Source organism: Leptodactylus fuscus, chromosome 10, assembly GCF_031893055.1.
Source record: "Leptodactylus fuscus isolate aLepFus1 chromosome 10, aLepFus1.hap2, whole genome shotgun sequence".
Taxonomy (NCBI): Eukaryota; Metazoa; Chordata; class Amphibia; order Anura; family Leptodactylidae; genus Leptodactylus; species Leptodactylus fuscus.
This window is the reverse complement of record NC_134274.1, coordinates 1,235,749-1,256,715: the sequence shown is the minus strand read 5'-3', so window position 1 is coordinate 1,256,715 and position 20,967 is coordinate 1,235,749. Positions and strand designations below refer to the sequence as shown.

The 20,967-nt window shown below is 50.6% G+C and overlaps 1 protein-coding gene across 1 annotated transcript in view; it reads right to left on the bottom strand.

The window, feature by feature from the left end:
• The window catches only part of HSPA12A (heat shock protein family A (Hsp70) member 12A), a 40,756-nt gene that overhangs the window by 2,449 nt on the left and 17,340 nt on the right, over positions 1-20,967 (bottom strand). The window contains exons 2-11 of the mRNA XM_075258627.1: positions 19,125-19,213; positions 14,606-14,733; positions 5,322-5,508; positions 5,070-5,174; positions 4,821-4,937; positions 2,943-3,093; positions 2,262-2,348; positions 1,881-1,985; positions 1,293-1,551; positions 941-1,044 (exon numbers count right to left, since the gene is read on the bottom strand). Of these exons, the coding sequence (XP_075114728.1) occupies positions 941-1,044; positions 1,293-1,551; positions 1,881-1,985; positions 2,262-2,348; positions 2,943-3,093; positions 4,821-4,937; positions 5,070-5,174; positions 5,322-5,508; positions 14,606-14,733; positions 19,125-19,213 (1,332 nt within the window). The remainder of the gene's footprint in view (positions 1-940; positions 1,045-1,292; positions 1,552-1,880; positions 1,986-2,261; positions 2,349-2,942; positions 3,094-4,820; positions 4,938-5,069; positions 5,175-5,321; positions 5,509-14,605; positions 14,734-19,124; positions 19,214-20,967) is intronic.

Sequence of the window (20,967 nt, the reverse complement as noted above, 5' to 3'; positions counted from 1 at the left end):
TGATTATGAAAGAAAAAGGAAAAACTATTTTCTATTATCATTATTAATTTTTTGAGGACGGCACCAACAGGGTCCCCTTCATTTTATTTTATAATTAGTCTGATACACTAGTCACAGCGTAACACTAGCAGGGTCAGAAGGCCCATCATCTGTAACCCTTCCCTGTCTGATAATATCAATGCCTGAACATCACACTAAATGGTTAGGTACTGGCTGCTATCCAGCTCTTCCTTGCACCTCTGGTGGTGGTTGGCACTAGTGTAAATTTGGATGGTTAGCAGCAGCTATTTTATTGGATAACACTAAGCCCCGCCTTATTAATTAACACTCTCATCATTACAAAATAAAAAAAATGATCAAGTCCAAACTATTATGGAAACCTGCAGGTGACTGAGGAGCGATGCCTCCATACTCCCATCCAGGTGTGGGTCAGCCTGGGTCCGGTGAGAGGAGGAGGAACGTATTATGTGGGGACAGAAATCATTTTTAATGGACCACGGTGGTAAGAATTGGTGGCTTTAGGGTAGAAATGAGGGAAAAAGTTTTGGTGTAAGTTGTAAGGGACAAAAGGCTGATATTGATGCAACAGACTAATGCGAATGAACCCAAAGATTCATGAGTTATACTCCAGTCACATCTAGAGCTGCACTCCCAATTCTGTCATCCCCTGCTACAAGCCAGCAATGCACCATGGGTGCACAGATAACATTTATGGAGTATGGGAAAACAGCAATCATTCTTTTGGGGCAAGCAGCAGAGTGCAGCTTTGGAAGGGACTGGAGTATAAAGTAGGAGTCTTCCCCGATTGCTGCTCCTCCTATAATGCTCCAGCACTGTAGTAATATCTGAACTAAGAGGGTGACTGGCCCTTTAAGTTGTGAGAATTCTGAACATAATATGTTTCCTATTTGCCGATGGCAACGTAACTGCCGAAACTTACTCAAGTGTTCGATTATGTGATCCACAGTCGGTTTGAAGAGGGCGTTCATGGCATCAGGATTCATCCGCAGCATCCCCTGAGAAGACCACTTCACAAAGTCCACACTGAGCGGGAGAGAGACAGGTCACAAACATGGTGGAGAAGGGGCGGGGACATAATACCAGAGGAGGAGGAGTCAGACCAACACTGAAAACTACAATCTATACACTGTGTCACTCCCGACCCCAGGAGCTGACAATCTAATCTCTATATCACACAGTGTATCACTCCCATCATCCCTGACCCCAGGAGCTGACAATCTAATCTCTATATCACACAGTGTATCACTCCCATCATCTGTCCTCGGACTCACTTGCTCTTGCGCAGGGCGTGCTCCACGCTGTGACCTCTGAACTTCTTGTAGTAGTCTATGAAGGAGAAGGGCAGGGTGATGTTCAGGGGGTTGGTTCTGTCGGGCGCTGCCGCTCTTTTCCGTGACTCGAAGGCGATCATTAGGTCAACCCAGGCCGCTGGACGCTTCACCTTAAACTGTTCCACAAAATCATCTCCGAAGATCTTACACAGAAGTTTCTCAAACTCGTAGTCAACGCCCAGGGAGCCGTAAGGTCCGCCTGCAAGAAGAAGGAGTCAGAACACGATAATCAGCCCCGCCTGCCCCCAAAGGTGTTGGGGTGGATCCTTCTCCTGTTTGTGCATCTTAAAACAAAAGACTCCGACCCTTTAAACTTCTGGATAGGTGTTGGAGGGCGGGGCTATAGTGGTGACCACCCCTCGATGTGTAGGGCGCAGAGGTCATTGTCAGCCCAGAGATCCAGTCCAGTTTACAGCTGGCTGTGGTGGCCCTTTAAATGTCAGGTGACCAGGCGCTGACTCGATTCAGGAGTCGCAGGTCACATGGCTCAGCCCAGATAAATACACATTTGTAAAGTTGGAGCCCTACCTGACGCCTTGTAGAGTTCCTTCAGGTGACCCTCCGGTAAGCGGATCTGGTGCACGGTCAGGTCTACGGTGCCTCCGCCACAGTCCACCACCACGTACCGATCCCCTGCCAAACACAGAAGATAGAGGAATACTCTGCAGCACGGTCACATGGTCTACTGATTACAGGGGGGTATGCTGCAAGGAGAAGCCACACCCAGTAGAAAATGTGACTAGCCTTCATCACAGTCTAACCAGCAGAGGGGGCCACAAGGTGAGTACACAGCACTCCGTCTCCCCTGAGGCTGTATATATGATCAGGTATTGGGAGGAGACTAGGGGTTGTAGTTGGAATGAACCTTGTAGCCATGCCAAAAAAGGTGGAGTCACTAACCACGCCTACCTTCCTCCAACTCCGCCCACAGCTCTCCAATTACATTTTCCACCAAGAAAATTCGACTCTGCCGATTTCGACGTCCGTGATCTTTGGCTGAAAGAGAAGACACCAACGTAGTAGTAACATCTAATCCGGCCACTGAGAAACAACATACCCACTGATCCAGCTACTAACAGTCTCCATCACAACTGAAGTAGCAACACATCCCAAACACCAATCTGACATGGCTAATAAACACTTATCACCAAGCATGAAAGGCCGGGGCACTAAACCACCGAGCATCAGAGACCGGGGCACTAAACCACCGAGCATCAGAGACCGGGACACTAAACCACCGAGCATCAGAGACCGGGGCACTAAACCACCGAGCATCAGAGACCGGGACACTAAACCACCGAGCATCAGAGACCGGGACACTAAACCACCGAGCATCAGAGACCGGGACACTAAACCACCGAGCAACAGAGACCGGGACACTAAACCACCGAGCATCAGAGACCGGGGCACTAAACCACCGAGCATCAGAGACCGGGACACTAAACCACCGAGCATCAGAGACCGGGGCACTAAACCACCGAGCATCAGAGACCGGGGCACTAAACCACCGAGCATCAGAGACTGGGGCACTATGTACATCTCTGCTTTAGCTGTATCTGATATAATGCATGCGCAGTGGGAGCATCAGACCTGGATCAGTGGGGCTGATCCCGTTGAGTGCAGCTTTGTTGCTCAGATCAATCATCTGATGAAGTCGAAGTTTCCGACAATAAATTGATGCCCCTTCCGGTTCTAGAGCGATGATCAGCTGCTCAGGGTTGTCAGGAGAGACCATTCCAGCCTAATAAACAGAAGAATTGTTGTCAGATATAAACTGTATCCTGTGGCGTCATACAGCACCTATACAACCAACCATTAAAGGACCAAGCACCTCATAGTGAGCAAAAGCTCAGTCATATATAGAATATTCTCAGCCCGGGGAATATGAAGCCTAATAGTAATAGATTGTATTCCCCTGTCCTACAGTCGGCCTCTCCTCTCCTGACATGGCTGATAACAGATAGTAATAGATTGTATTCTCCTGTCCTACAGTCGGCCTCTCCTGACATGGCTGATAACAGATAGTAATAGATTGTATTCTCCTGTCCTACAGTCGGCCTCTCCTCTCCTGACATGGCTGATAACAGATAGTAATAGATTGTATTCTCCTGTCCTACAGTCGGCCTCTCCTGACATGGCTGATAACAGATAGTAATAGATTGTATTCTCCTGTCCTACAGTCGGCCTCTCCTCTCCTGACATGGCTGATAACAGATAGTAATAGATTGTATTCCCCTGTCCTACAGTCGGCCTCTCCTGACATGGCTGATAACAGATAGTAATAGATTGTATTCTCCTGTCCTACAGTCGGCCTCTCCCCTCCTGACATGGCTGATAACAGATAGTAATAGATTGTATTCTCCTGTCCTACAGTCGGCCTCTCCTCTCCTGACATGGCTGATAACAGATAGTAATAGATTGTATTCCCCTGTCCTACAGTCGGCCTCTCCTCTCCTGACATGGCTGATAACAGATAGTAATAGATTGTATTCTCCTGTCCTACAGTCGGCCTCTCCTCTCCTGACATGGCTGATAACAGATAGTAATAGATTGTATTCTCCTGTCCTACAGTCGGCCTCTCCTCTCCTGACATGGCTGATAACAGATAGTAATAGATTGTATTCTCCTGTCCTACAGTCGGCCTCTCCTCTCCTGACATGGCTGATAATAGATTGTATTCCCCTGTCCTACAGTCGGCCTCTCCTCTCCTGACATGGCTGATAACAGATAGTAATAGATTGTATTCTCCTGTCCTACAGTCGGCCTCTCCTCTCCTGACATGGCTGATAACAGATAGTAATAGATTGTATTCTCCTGTCCTACAGTCGGCCTCTCCTCTCCTGACATGGCTGATAACAGATAGTAATAGATTGTATTCCCCTGTCCTACAGTCGGCCTCTCCTCTCCTGACATGGCTGATAACAGATAGTAATAGATTGTATTCTCCTGTCCTACAGTCGGCCTCTCCTGACATGGCTGATAACAGATAGTAATAGATTGTATTCTCCTGTCCTACAGTCGGCCTCTCCCCTCCTGACATGGCTGATAACAGATAGTAATAGATTGTATTCTCCTGTCCTACAGTCGGCCTCTCCTCTCCTGACATGGCTGATAACAGATAGTAATAGATTGTATTCTCCTGTCCTACAGTCGGCCTCTCCTGACATGGCTGATAACAGATAGTAATAGATTGTATTCCCCTGTCCTACAGTCGGCCTCTCCTCTCCTGACATGGCTGATAACAGATAATAATAGATTGTATTCTCCTGTCCTACAGTTGGCCTCTCCTCTCCTGACATGGCTGATAACAGATAGTAATAGATTGTATTCCCTTTTCCTACAGTCGGCCTCTCCTGACATGGCTGATAACAGATAGTAATAGATTGTGGGATGAGGCGGTGCTGGCGCCCCCTGGTGCTGATAGTCTGAAGCGGGGCTTTTTGGGGTAGATATTTGGGGTCTCCTCACCTTGTAGGCCGCTTGCCTCATGAACTGCTTTGCCGGCTGCTTCCAGATGGCGGGGACAGTGATGACCCACCTGACCTCACCGTTGTCCATCTCTGCTCCGGACTGGTCACTCAGCTCCTGAAAGCCAAAAAACAAGGAGATGTGGAGCAAAAGCTCTAGTCACCCCCATTGCTGTATACCTAATTATACGGTTACATCACGTCTTATGCTCTAGTCACCCCCAGAGCTGTACATACAATGACTCCTCACCTTCAGTGCCTGTTCCTTGAAGTACTGCAGAGCATAAGAGAAAACCTCCAGGGCCTTCACCTTCTTCCCATTGGCTGCGATCAGATCAGTCTCCATCGTCAGGTCCTGGAGGGACAGAAAAATCATCTGTGTGACATGATACATGTGAGGATTGTGTATGACATGCGATACATGTGAGGATTGTGTATGACATGATACAGGTGAGGATGTGTATGACGTGTTACATGTCCATGCCCGGGGCCCACCACTCACGGTACTGCTGTGCAGTTTCATCTTGAACTTCTCGAAGTACAGCCACTGTTTGGCCTCGCTGGGGTCCAGGTCGTGGTAAAAATCCCGAGCGGCAAATCCAAAGCTGTGGAACTTCCTGTCGGGCATGAGCAGCATGGTGGTGGGGGTCTTCTGGTTGGACACGCCGGGGTCTCCTCCCTCCCATCTCCTGCACAATAACATGTGGTCACTACTGGAGACTTCTCAGGGCTGAGAGTTTGTTACAGTCTCATCCAGTCTGGTGAGTAGAAGGCGAGGTCTCACTGTCTACACTGTAACAAACCTTCAGCAGTGTTAGGGCGAGTTCACACACAGGCAGAATCCGCTGCACAATTTATTTTAGATAATTTTTTCTGCTAGAAAAAAAAAAAATACAGCAACACAAACGTTCAGACAGATCCGGAGCAACCCAGAGATCAACAGGAGGCGGAAAAAAACCACATGGTACATTCCTGGCCATTATACCGCCTGCCCCTTTATCACATGGTACATTCCTGGCCATTATAATGCCCGCCCCTTTATCACATGGTACATTCCTGCCCATTATACCGCCTGCCCCTTTATCACATGGTACATTCCTGGCCATTATAGCGCCCGCCCCGTTATTACATAGTACATTCCAGGCCAATATAGCGCCAGCCCCTTTATCACATGGTACATTCCTGGCCATTATAGCGCTCGCCCCTTGATCACATGGTACATTCCTGGCCATTATAGCGCCCGCCCCTTGATCACATGGTACATTCCTGGCCATTATAACGCCGTCCTGCCCCTTTATCACATGGTACATTCCTGGCCATTATAATGCCCGCCGGTCCCTTTATCACATGGTACATTCCTGGCCATTATAATGCCCACCCCATTATCACATGGTACATTCCTGGCCATTATAGCGCCCGCCCCATTATCACATGGTACATTCCAAGCCAATATAGCGCCCGCCCCTTGATCACATGGTACATTCCTGGCCATTATAATGCCCGCCCCTTTATCACATGGTACATCCCTGCCCATTATAGCGCCCGCCCCTTCATCACATGGTACATTCCTGGCCTTTATAGCGCCCGCCCCTTTATCACATGGTACATTCCTGGCCATTATAATGCCCGCCCCATTATCACATGGTACATTCCTGGCCATTATACCGCCCGCCCCTTTATCACATGGTACATTCCTGGCCATTATAGCGCCCGCCCCTTGATCACATGGTACATTCCAGGCCATTATACCACCTGCTCCTTTATCAAATGGTACATTCCTGGCCATTATAATGCCCGCCCCATTATCACATGGTACATTCCTGGCCATTATAGCGCCCGCCCCTTGATCACATGGTACATTCCAGGCCATTATACCACCTGCTCCTTTATCAAATGGTACATTCCTGGCCATTATAATGCCCGCCCCATTATCACATGGTACATCCCTGCCCATTATAGCACCCGCCCTATTATCACATGGTACATTCCAGGCCAATATAGCGCCCGCCCCTTGATCACATGGTACATTCCTGGCCATTATAGCGCCCGCCCCTTGATCACATGGTACATTCCAGGCCAATATAGCGCCCGCCCCTTGATCACATGGTACATTCCTGGCCATTATAGCGCCCGCCCCTTGATCACATGGTACATTCCTGGCCATTATAACGCCGTCCTGCCCCTTTATCACATGGTACATTCCTGGCCATTATAATGCCCGCCCCTTTATCACATGGTACATTCCTGGCCATTATAGCGCCCGCCCCTTGATCACATGGTACATTCCTGGCCATTATAACGCCGTCCTGCCCCTTTATCACATGGTACATCCCTGGCCATTATAATGCCCGCCCCATTATCACATGGTTCCATCCTGGCCATTATAGCGCCAGCCCCTTTATCACATGGAACATTCCTGGCCATTATACCGCCCGCCCCTTTATCACATGGTACATTCCTGGCCATTATAGCGCCCGCCCCTTGATCACATGGTACATTCCTGGCCATTATACCGCCCGCCCCTTGATCACATGGTACATTCCTGGCCATTATAGCGCCCGCCCCTTGATCACATGGTACATTCATGGCCATTATAACGCCGTCCTGCCCCTTTATCACATGGTACATTCCCGGCCATTATAATGCCCGCCCCATTATCACATGGTACATTACTGGCCATTATACTGCCCGCCCCTTGATCACATGGTACATTCCTGGCCATTATACCGCCCGCCCCTTTATCACAAGGTACATTCCTGGCCATTATAGCGCCCGCCCCTTGATCACATGGTACATTCCAGGCCATTATACCGCCTGCTCCTTTATCAAATGGTACATTCCTGGCCATTATACCGCCCGCCCCTTTATCACATGGTACATTCCTGGCCATTATAATGCCCGCCCCATTATCACATGGTACATCCCTGCCCATTATAGTGCCCGCCCTATTATCACATGGTACATTCCAGGCCAATATAGCGCCCGCCCCTTCATCACATGGTACATTCCAGGCCTTTACAGCGCCCGCCCCTTTATCACATGGTACATTCCTGGCCATTATAATGCCCGCCGGTCCCTTTATCACATGGTACATTCCTGGCCATTATAATGCCCGTCCCATTATCACATGGTACATTCCAAGCCAATATAGCGCCCGCCCCTTAATCACATGGTACATTCCTGGCCATTATAATGCCCGCCCCTTTATCACATGGTACATCCCTGCCCATTATAGCGCCCGCCCCTTCATCACATGGTACATTCCTGGCCTTTATAGCGCCCGCCCCTTTATCACATGGTACATTCCTGGCCATTATAATGCCCGCCCCATTATCACATGGTACCTTACCGGCCATTATAGCGCCCGCCCCTTTATCACATGGTACATTCCTGGCCAATATAGCGCCCGCCCCTTCATCACATGGTACATTCATGGCTTTTATAGCGCCCGCCCCTTTATCACATGGTACATTCCTGGCCAATATAGCGCCCGCCCCTTCATCACATGGTACATTCATGGCTTTTATAGCGCCCGCCCCTTTATCACATGGTACATTCCTGGCCAATATAGCGCCCGCCCCTTCATCACATGGTACATTCATAGCTTTTATAGCGCCCGCCCCTTTATCACATGGTACATTCCTGGCCAATATAGCGCCCGCCCCTTCATCACATGGTACATTCATGGCTTTTATAGCGCCCGCCCCTTTATCACATGGTACATTCCTGGCCAATATAGCGCCCGCCCCTTCATCACATGGTACATTCATGGCTTTTATAGCGCCCGCCCCTTTATCACATGGTACATTCCTGGCCAATATAGCGCCCGCCCCTTCATCACATGGTACATTCATGGCTTTTATAGCGCCCGCCCCTTTATCACATGGTACATTCCTGGCCATTATACCGCCCGCCCCTTCATCACATGGTACATTCATGGCTTTTATAGCGCCCGCCCCTTTATCACATGGTACATTCCTGGCCATTATACCGCCCGCCCCTTCATCACATGGTACATTCATGGCTTTTATAGCGCCCGCCCCTTTATCACATGGTACATTCCTGGCCATTATACCGCCCGCCCCTTAATCACATGGTACATTCCTGGCCATTATACCGCCCGCCCCTTAATCACATGGTACATTCCTGGCCATTATACCGCCCGCCCCTTAATCACATGGTACATTCCTGGCCATTATAATGCCCGCCCCTTCATCACATGGTACATTCCTGGCCTTTATAGCGCCCGCCCCTATATCACATGGTACATTCCTGGCCATTATAATGCCCGCCCCTTTATCACATGGTACATTCCTGGCCATTATAGCGCCCGCCCGCCCCTTTATCACATGGTACATTCCTGGCCATTATAATGCCCGCCCCATTATCACATGGTACATTCCTGGCCATTATAATGCCCGCCCCATTATCACATGGTACATTCCTGGCCATTATAGCGCCCGCCCCATTATCACATGGTACATTCCTGGCCATTATAACGTCGGCCTGCCCCTTTATCACATGGTACATTCCTGGCCATTATAATGCCCGCCCCTTTATCACATGGTACATTCCAGGCCATTATAGCGCCCGCCCCTTTATCACATGGTACATTTCAGGCCATTATAGCGCCCGCCCCATTATCACATGGTACATTCCTGGCCATTATAACGTCGGCCTGCCCCTTTATCACATGGTACATTCCTGGCCATTATAATGCCCGCCCCTTTATCACATGGTACATCCCTGCCCATTATAGCGCCCGCCCCTTTATCACATGGTACATTCCAGGCCATTATAGCGCCCGCCCCTTTATCACATGGTACATTTCAGGCCATTATAGCGCCCGCCCCTTTATCACATGGTACAGTCCTGGCCATTATAATGCCCGCCCCTTTATCACATGGTACATTCCTGGCCATTATAGCGCCCGCCCGCCCCTTTATCACATGGTACATTCCTGGCCATTATAATGCCCGCCCCATTATCACATGGTACATTCCTGGCCATTATAATGCCCGCCCCTTCATCACATGGCACATTCCTGGCCATTATAATGCCCGCCCCATTATCACATGGTACATTCCTGGCCATTATAATGCCCGCCCCTTTATCACATGGTACCTTACCGGCCATTATAGCGCCCGCCCCTTTATCACATGGTACATTCCTGGCCATTATAGCGCCCGCCCCTTTATCACATGGTACATTCCTGGCCATTATAGAGCCTGCCCCTTTATCACATGGAACATTCCTAGCCATTATAGCGCCCGCCCCTTTATCACATGGTACATTCCTGGCCATTATAGCGCCCGCCCCTTTATCACATGGTACATTCCTGGCCATTATAACGCCCGCCCCTTTATCACATGGTACATTTCAGGCAATTTTATAGCGCCCGCCCCTTTATCACATGGTACATTCCAGGCCATTACACCACCCGCCCGCCCCTTTATCACATGGTACATTCCAGGCCATTATAATGCCCGCCCCTTTATCACATGGTACATTCCTGGCCATTATAGCGCCCGCCCCTTTATCACATGGTACATTCCTTGCCATTATAACGCCCGCCCCTTTATCACATGGTACATTTCAGGCAATTTTATAGCGCCCGCCCCTTTATCACATGATACATTCCAGGCCATTACACCACCCGCCCGCCCCTTTATCACATGGTACATTCCAGGCCATTATAATGCCCGCCCCATTATCACATGGTACATTCCAGGCCATTATACTGCCCGCCCCTTTATCACATGGTACATTCCTGGCCATTATAATGCCCGCCCATTATCACATGGTACATTCCTGGCCATTATACCACCCGCCCCTTTATCACATGGTACATTCCAGGCCATTATAGCGCCCCCCCTTTATAACATGGTACATTCCTGGCCATTATAACGCCCGCCCATTATCACATGGTACATTCCTGGCCATTATACCGCCCGCCCGCCCACTTACCACATGGTACATTCCTGGCCATTATAACGCCCGCCCCTTTATCACATGGTACATTCCAGGCAATTAGGCCATAGGATCACTGCTACCCTGATCCCCTGGAATCTACTGCAGCCGCCCAGAGACATATAGGATCAGTGCTACCCTGATCCCCTGGAATCTACTGCAGCCACCCAGAGACATATAGGATCAGAGCTGCCCTGATCCCCTGGAATCTACTGCAGCCGCCCAGAGACATATAGGATCAGTGCTACCCTGATCCCCTGGAATCTACTGCAGCCACCCAGAGACATATAGGATCAGAGCTGCCCTGATCCCCTGGAATCTACTGCAGCCGCCCAGAGACATATAGGATCAGAGCTGCCCTGATCACCTGGAATCTACTGCAGTCACTCAGAGACATATAGGATCAGTGCTGCCCTGATCCCCTGGAATCTACTGCAGCCGCTCAGAGACATATAGGATCAGTGCTGCCCTGATCCCCTGGAATCTACTGCAGCCGCCCAGGGAGTTATAGGATCAGAGCTGCCCTGATCACCTGGAATCCACTGCAGCCGCCCAGGGAGTTATAGGATCAGAGCTGCCCTGATCACCTGGAATCTACTGCAGCCGCCCAGAGAGTTATAGGATCAGAGCTGCCCTGATCACCTGGAATCTACTGCAGCCGCCCAGAGAGTTATAGGATCAGAGCTGCCCTGATCCCCTGGAATCTACTGCAGCCGCCCAGAGACATATAGGATCAGAGCTGCCCTGATCACCTGGAATCTACTGCAGCCGCCCAGAGTCATATAGGATCAGTGCTGCCCTGATCACCTGGAATCTACTGCAGTCGCTCAGAGACATATAGGATCAGTGCTGCCCTGATCACCTGGAATCTACTGCAGTCGCTCAGAGATTTATAGGATCAGTGCTGCCCTGATCACCTGGAATCCACTGCAGCTGCCCAGAGATTTATAGGATCAGTGCTGCCCTGATCACCTGGAATCTACTGCAGCCGCCCAGAGACATATAGGATCAGAGCTGCCCTGATCACCTGGAATCTACTGCAGCCGCTCAGAGACATATAGGATCAGAGCTGCCCTGATCACCTGGAATCTACTGCAGCCGCTCAGAGACATATAGGATCAGTGCTGCCCTGATCCCCTGGAATCTACTGCAGCCGCTCAGAGACATATAGGATCAGTGCTGCCCTGATCACCTGGAATCTACTGCAGCCGCTCAGAGACATATAGGATCAGTGCTGCCCTGATCACCTGGAATCTACTGCAGCCGCTCAGAGACATATAGGATCAGAGCTGCCCTGATCACCTGGAATCTACTGCAGTCGCTCAGAGACATATAGGATCAGTGCTGCCCTGATCACCTGGAATCTACTGCAGTCGCTCAGAGATTTATAGGATCAGTGCTGCCCTGATCACCTGGAATCCACTGCAGCCGCCCAGAGATTTATAGGATCAGTGCTGCCCTGATCACCTGGAATCTACTGCAGCCGCTCAGAGACATATAGGATCAGAGCTGCCCTGATCACCTGGAATCTACTGCAGCCGCTCAGAGACATATAGGATCAGAGCTGCCCTGATCACCTGGAATCTACTGCAGTCGCTCAGAGACATATAGGATCAGTGCTGCCCTGATCACCTGGAATCTACTGCAGTCGCTCAGAGACATATAGGATCAGTGCTGCCCTGATCACCTGGAATCTATTGTAGTCACCAAGAGAGTTATAGGATCAGAGCTGCCCTGATCACCTGGAATCCACTGCAGCCGCCCAGAGATTTATAGGATCAGTGCTGCCCTGATCACCTGGAATCTACTGCAGCCGCCCAGGGAGTTATAGGATCAGTGCTGCCCTGATCACCTGGAATCTACTGCAGCCGCCCAGAGACATATAGGATCAGAGCTTCCCTGATCACCTGGAATCTACTGCAGCCGCTCAGAGACATATAGGATCAGAGCTGCCCTGATCCCCTGGAATCTACTGCAGCCGCCCAGAGATTTATAGGATCAAAGCTGCCCTGATCACCTGGAATGTATTGTAGTCACCCAGAGAGTTATAGGATCAGAGCTGCCCTGATCACCTGGAATCTACTGCAGCCGCTCAGAGACATATAGGATCAGTGCTGCCCTGATCACCTGGAATCCACTGCAGCCGCCCAGGGAGTTATAGGATCAGTGCTGCCCTGATCCCCTGGAATCTACTGCAGCCGCTCAGAGACATATAGGATCAGTGCTGCCCTGATCACCTGGAATCCACTGCAGCCGCCCAGGGAGTTATAGGATCAGAGCTGCCCTGATCACCTGGAATCTACTGCAGCCGCTCAGAGACATATAGGATCAATGCTGCCCTGATCCCCTGGAATCTACTGCAGCCGCTCAGAGACATATAGGATCAGTGCTGCCCTGATCACCTGGAATCTACTGCAGCCGCCCAGGGAGTTATAGGATCAGAGCTGCCCTGATCACCTGGAATCTACTGCAGCCGCCCAGGGAGTTATAGGATCAGTACTGCCCTGATCACCTGGAATCTACTGCAGCCGCCCAGAGACATATAGGATCAGAGCTTCCCTGATCACCTGGAATCTACTGCAGCCGCTCAGAGACATATAGGATCAGAGCTGCCCTGATCCCCTGGAATCTACTGCAGCCGCCCAGAGATTTATAGGATCAAAGCTGCCCTGATCACCTGGAATGTATTGTAGTCACCCAGAGAGTTATAGGATCAGAGCTGCCCTGATCACCTGGAATCTACTGCAGCCGCTCAGAGACATATAGGATCAGTGCTGCCCTGATCACCTGGAATCCACTGCAGCCGCCCAGGGAGTTATAGGATCAGTGCTGCCCTGATCCCCTGGAATCTACTGCAGCCGCTCAGAGACATATAGGATCAGTGCTGCCCTGATCACCTGGAATCCACTGCAGCCGCCCAGGGAGTTATAGGATCAGAGCTGCCCTGATCACCTGGAATCTACTGCAGCCGCTCAGAGACATATAGGATCAATGCTGCCCTGATCCCCTGGAATCTACTGCAGCCGCTCAGAGACATATAGGATCAGTGCTGCCCTGATCACCTGGAATCTACTGCAGCCGCCCAGGGAGTTATAGGATCAGTACTGCCCTGATCACCTGGAATCTACTGCAGCCGCCCAGAGACATATAGGATCAGAGCTGCCCTGATCACCTGGAATCTACTGCAGCCGCTCAGAGATTTATAGGATCAGAGCTGCCCTGATCACCTGGAATCTACTGCAGCCGCCCAGAGACATATAGGATCAGAGCTGCCCTGATCACCTGGAATCTACTGCAGCCGCTCAGAGACATATAGGATCAGTGCTGCCCTGATCCCCTGGAATCTACTGCAGCCGCCCAGAGACATATAGGATCAGTGCTGCCCTGATCACCTGGAATCTACTGCAGCCGCCCAGAGACATATAGGATCAGAGCTGCCCTGATCACCTGGAATCTACTGCAGCCGCCCAGAGACATATAGGATCAGAGCTGCCCTGATCACCTGGAATCTACTGCAGCCGCCCAGAGACATATAGGATCAGAGCTGCCCTGATCACCTGGAATCTACTGCAGCCGCCCAGGGAGTTATGTGTGACCTCTGCAGATCGCTGCATCCCGGATGACATCATTGCCTGTATAATTATGACTTTATGGTTGGTCTTTCCTGGCACACATGTAGGTAAGAGCAGATGGGTGGTGTGAGGGGAGGGGCTGCAGACGGGCGCACTCCCCCCTCCCATCCAGATGGTGTCAGTGATCCTGCCCGCTGCAGAGGGTATAAATTACCTCCCCCCCCCTCCTCACTGCAGATATTACCTCATGATGTGAATACATTCTGGCTCTTTGGAGAAGGCGTAGGCATAACCGCTGGACGTGGTGCCAAAATCAATGGCAACCACTACCGAGAAGATCTGCTCCTCCGCCGCGCCGCTCTCAGAATCCTTCTGCAAAAGGGGGAACAAAGAACCATTAACCCCACTGTGACCGGGGTGCTGCTGCTCATCACATGATCACTCTACAGGACAGCTCCACACGTGTCACCCAGCTCTCCCACACTCCTGAATGGCAAATCTGCTGCTTTTGTCCTTATTCTATTCGATGCTTCTGGGAAAGCTGGGTGTGAAGCAATATGGTGCCATCATAGAGATCATTAAACACTCACCCAGCTTTCCCAGTAAATTATGCTGCAGTGTTTAGCATCAGCCGGAGACACGATGAAACATCAGGACTGCGGCTACTGCTTTGGATGTGAGTGGAGCAGGAGACACAATGAAACATCAGGACTGCGGCTACTGCTTGGGATGTGAGTGGAGCAGGAGACACGATGAAACATCGGGATTGCGGCTACTGCTTTGGATGTGAGTGGAGCAGGAGACACGATGAAACAACGGGACTGCGGATACTGCTTTGGATGTGAGTGGAGCAGGAGACACGATGAAACATCGGGATTGCAGCTACTGCTTTGGATGTGAGTGGAGCAGGAGACACGATGAAACATCGGGATTGCGGCTACTGCTTTGGATGTGAGTGGAGCAGGAGACACGATGAAACATCAGGACTGCGGCTACTGCTTTGGATGTGAGTGGAGCAGGAGACACGATGAAACAACGGGACTGCGGATACTGCTTGGGATGTGAGTGGAGCAGGAGACACGATGAAACATCAGGACTGCGGCTACTGCTTGGGATGTGAATGGAGCAGGAGACACGATGAAACATCAGGACTGCGGCTACTGCTTTGGATGTGAGTGGAGCAGGAGACACGATGAAACATCGGGACTGCGGCTACTGCTTTGGATGTGAGTGGAGCAGGAGACACGATGAAACAACGGGACTGCGGCTACTGCTTTGGATGTGAGTGGAGCAGGAGACACGATGAAACAACGGGACTGCGGATACTGCTTGGGATGTGAGTGGAGCAGGAGACACGATGAAACATCAGGACTGCGGCTACTGCTTGGGATGTGAATGGAGCAGGAGACACGATGAAACATCAGGACTGCGGCTACTGCTTTGGATGTGAGTGGAGCAGGAGACACGATGAAACATCAGGACTGCGGCTACTGCTTTGGATGTGAGTGGAGCAGGAGACACGATGAAACAACGGGACTGCGGATACTGCTTTGGATGTGAGTGGAGCAGGAGACACGATGAAACATCGGGATTGCGGCTACTGCTTTGGATGTGAGTGGAGCAGGAGACACGATGAAACAACGGGACTGCGGCTACTGCTTGGGATGTGAGTGGAGCAGGAGACACGATGAAACATCAGGACTGCGGCTACTGCTTGGGATGTGAGTGGAGCAGGAGACACGATGAAACAACGGGACGGCGGCTACTGCTTGGGATGTGAGTGGAGCAGGAGACACGATGAAACATCGGGATTGCGGCTACTGCTTGGGATGTGAGTGGAGCAGGAGACACGATGAAACAACGGGACTGCGGCTACTGCTTTGGATGTGAGTGGAGCAGGAGACACGATGAAACAACGGGACTGCGGATACTGCTTGGGATGTGAGTGGAGCAGGAGACACGATGAAACATCAGGACTGCGGCTACTGCTTGGGATGTGAATGGAGCAGGAGACACGATGAAACATCAGGACTGCGGCTACTGCTTTGGATGTGAGTGGAGCAGGAGACACGATGAAACAACGGGACTGCGGATACTGCTTTGGATGTGAGTGGAGCAGGAGACACGATGAAACATCGGGATTGCGGCTACTGCTTTGGATGTGAGTGGAGCAGGAGACACGATGAAACAACGGGACGGCGGCTACTGCTTGGGATGTGAGTGGAGCAGGAGACACGATGAAACATCAGGACTGCGGCTACTGCTTGGGATGTGAGTGGAGCAGGAGACACGATGAAACATCGGGATTGCGGCTACTGCTTTGGATGTGAGTGGAGCAGGAGACACGATGAAACAACGGGACTGCGGCTACTGCTTGGGATGTGAGTGGAGCAGGAGACACGATGAAACATCAGGACTGCGGCTACTGCTTGGGATGTGAGTGGAGCAGGAGACACGATGAAACAACGGGACTGCGGCTACTGCTTTGGATGTGAGTGGAGCAGGAGACACGATGAAACAACGGGACTGCGGCTACTGCTTTGGATGTGAGTGGAGCAGGAGACACGATGAAACAACGGGACTGCGGCTACTGCTTGGGATGTGAGTGGAGCAGGAGACACGATGAAACAACGGGACTGCGGCTACTGCTTTGGATGTGAGTGGAGCAGGAGACACGATGAAACAACGGGACTGCGGCTACTGCTTTGGATGTGAGTGGAGCAGGAGACACGATGAAACAACGGGACTGCGGCTACTGCTTTGGATGTGAGTGGAGCAGGAGACACGATGAAACAACGGGACTGCGGCTACTGCTTGGGATGTGAGTGGAGCAGGAGACACGATGAAACAACGGGACTGCGGCTACTGCTTGGGATGTGAGTGGAGCAGGAGACACGATGAAACAACGGGACTGCGGCTACTGCTTGGGATGCGAGTGGAGCAGGAGACACAATGAAACATCGGGATTGCGGCTACTGCTTTGGATGTGAGTGGAGCAGGAGACACGATGAAACATCAGGACTGCGGCTACTGCTTTGGATGTGAGTGGAGCAGGAGACACGATGAAACAACGGGACTGCGGATACTGCTTGGGATGTGAGTGGAGCAGGAGACACGATGAAACAACAGGACTGCGGCTACTGCTTTGGATGAGAGTGGAGCAGGAGACACGATGAAACAACGGGACTGCGGATACTGCTTGGGATGTGAGTGGAGCAGGAGACACGATGAAACAACAGGACTGCGGCTACTGCTTTGGATGAGACTATTGTAATTCACCAGAATGCGGTGTAGGCGGCCATGTGCGCCAATTCTGGAGTGGAGTGTATGGGATGACTGCTCACAGCTGAGGGTTGTGACTGTGTTTCAGCTGCAGCCAGAGCTCTCTCCTGTTGTAGACTCAAGACTGGTCCACTGTAACAAACCCTCAGCTGTGTCCAGTATGAAGTCAAGCTCTGGTTGGAAATAGAAAGGTTAATAAAGATCTAGAAACTTGTAAACAGTGGCATAACAATCATGGTCGCAGGGAGTGCGACCGGGCCTGGAGGGTTACAGGGGCCACGCACAGCTGGAATTGGCCGGGGGCCCAGACCACAGTGGCCGGAGAAAGCCTTGTTCCCTGACTGCTATACACATTGCTAATGGAAAGGGCCCTGCCTGAGCCCAGTTTCATTAAATGCCAACCCAGGGGAGGCGTATAAAATTAAAAAAATAACTTATACTCCCCTGTCCTGGGCTGAACATCCGTTCTGGGGCTCTTCTTGCAGTAGATACTAAATCCTAGTGGACTAAAGGACCTTTGGTGATCAGCTATTCTGGATAGTACAGGACAGTGTGGAAGCTGCTGGGAACGAGATTGATGGAAGGTAAGGAAGAAGAGAACACGTGTGAGCAAGAGAGGGACATGGGGGTGCAGGCCCTGGTGGCAGATGGCCACTGTGGAGCATATAATACTGTGTGAGGGCCACTGTGGAGGATATAATACTGTGTGGAGTCCACTGTGAGCATATAATACTGTGTAGGGGCCACTGTGGAGCATATAATACTGTGTGAGGACCACTGTGGAGCACATAATACAGTGTGGAGTCCACTATGAGCATATAATACTGTGTGGAGTCCACTGTGAGCATATAATACTGAGTGGGGGCCACTGTGGAGAATATAATACTGTGTAGGGGCCACTGTGGAGCACATAATACAGTGTGGAGTCCACTATGAGCATATAATACTGTGTGGAGTCCACTATGAGCATATAATACTGTGTGTGGGCCACTGTGGAGCATATAATACTGTCCTAGTATCGTTTACATGCCGGGTGCTGCACTGCTCACTTGCCAAATTCTTGATTCTCGCAGTTGTGGGCACTATTGTTGTGTCCCTTTCAAGTATCTGAGATATCACTTCATTGCCCGTAACCACCACTATCAGGAATTCGCTCTAGTAAGGGGGTAGGAGGCCCTGGAGAAAAGTTTGCACCCAAGCCAACAAGACTTTAGTTTCGCCACTGCTTGCAGACAATGATTTATTGGTCAGGACTCCAGGAGAGGGCGGAGCAAGACATGTATTATCTCAGTGTTGTGACTTGGCCCCGCCCCCTCGGAGCTGGTTCAGCTTCATCTTGAGAACTGAGGCCGGATCCAGGAAATAATGGCTGACCTCACATTTATATGAGGGGGAGGTGCCCATTATCTATACCCCCTCCCCACTGATACTGCGGCACTGAATGGGTCACATGTCTGATGGGTGTTAAACTCCTCACTTACCTGGATGATATGTGATGGAGACAGCGGCGTGATCCCCGGATCGCCCAGACTCCGCGCAGGTGAGGAGTAGGCGGAGCCAGAAACCCTCTCTGCAATAACAAAGAAAGTGTCAGATAAGACAAACCCGGACAAGCTCCGCCCACTGTTATTTAGGTTTGTATAATAAATATGCCAAAAACCGTAAGAATCGCGAGAACACGAGCGACACTGGGAGCCGATAAACACTGCCCCGAGACCTCAGCACGAGATGAAAGCAACAGTGCCCTCACCAGGCACAACCTGTGTATGAAGCGAAGAGATTGTATTCTCCTGTCCTACAGTCGGCCTCTCCTCTCGTGACATGGCTGATAACAGATAGTAATAGATTGTATTCTCCTGTCCTACAGTCGGCCTCTCCTCTCCTGACATGGCTGATAACAGATAGTAATAGATTGTATTCTCCTGTCCTACAGTCGGCCTCTCCTCTCCTGACATGGCAGATAACAGATAGTAATAGATTGTATTCCCCTGTCCTACAGTCGGCCTCTCCTCTCCTGACATGGCAGATAACAGATAGTAATAGATTGTATTCCTCTGTCCTACAGTCGGCCTCTCCTCTCCTGACACGGCTAATAACAGATAGTAATAGATTGTATTCCCCCGTCCTACAGTCGGCCTGTCCTCTCCTGACATGGCTGATAACAGATAATAATAGATTGTATTCCCCTGTCCTACAGTCGGCCTCTCCCCTCCTGACATGGCTGATAACAGATAATAATAGATTGTATTCCCCTGTCCTACAGTCGGCCTCTCCCCTCCTGACATGGCTGATAACAGATAGTAATAGATTGTATTCTCCTGTCCTACAGTCGGCCTCTCCTCTCCTGACATGGCTGATAACAGATAGTAATAGATTGTATTCTCCTGTCCTACAGTCGGCCTCTCCTCTCCTGACATGGCAGATAACAGATAGTAATAGATTGTATTCCCCTGTCCTACAGTCGGCCTCTCCTCTCCTGACATGGCTGATAACAGATAGTAATAGATTGTATTCCCCTGTCCTACAGTCGGCCTCTCCTGACATGGCTGATAACAGATAGTAATAGATTGTATTCTCCTGTCCTACAGTCGGCCTCTCCTCTCCTGACATGGCTGATAACAGATAGTAATAGATTGTATTCTCCTGTCCTACAGTCGGCCTCTCCTCTCGTGACATGGCTGATAACAGATAGTAATAGATTGTATTCCCCTGTCCTACAGTCGGCCTCTCCTCTCCTGACATGGCTGATAACAGATAGTAATAGATTGTATTCCCCTATCCTACAGTCGGCCTCTCCTCTCCTGACATGGCTGATACCAGATAGTAATAGATTGTATTCTCCTGTCCTACAGTCGGCCTCTCCCCTCCTGACATGGCTGATAACAGATAGTAATAGATTGTATTCCCCTGTCCTACAGTCGGCGTCTCCTCTCCTGACATGGCTGATAACAGATAGTAATAGATTGTATTCCCCTGTCCTACAGTCGGCCTGTCCTCTCCTGACATGGCTGATAACAGATAGTAATAGATTGTATTCTCCTGTCCTACAGTCGGCCTCTCCTCTCCTGACATGGCTGATAACAGATAGTAATAGATTGTATTCTCCTGTCCTACAGTCGGCCTCTCCTCTCCTGACATGGCAGATAACAGATAGTAATAGATTGTATTCCCCTGTCCTACAGTCGGCCTCTCCTCTCCTGACATGGCTGATAACAGATAGTAATAGATTGTATTCCCCTGTCCTACAGTCGGCCTCTCCTGACATGGCTGATAACAGATAGTAATAGATTGTATTCTCCTGTCCTACAGTCGGCCTCTCCTCTC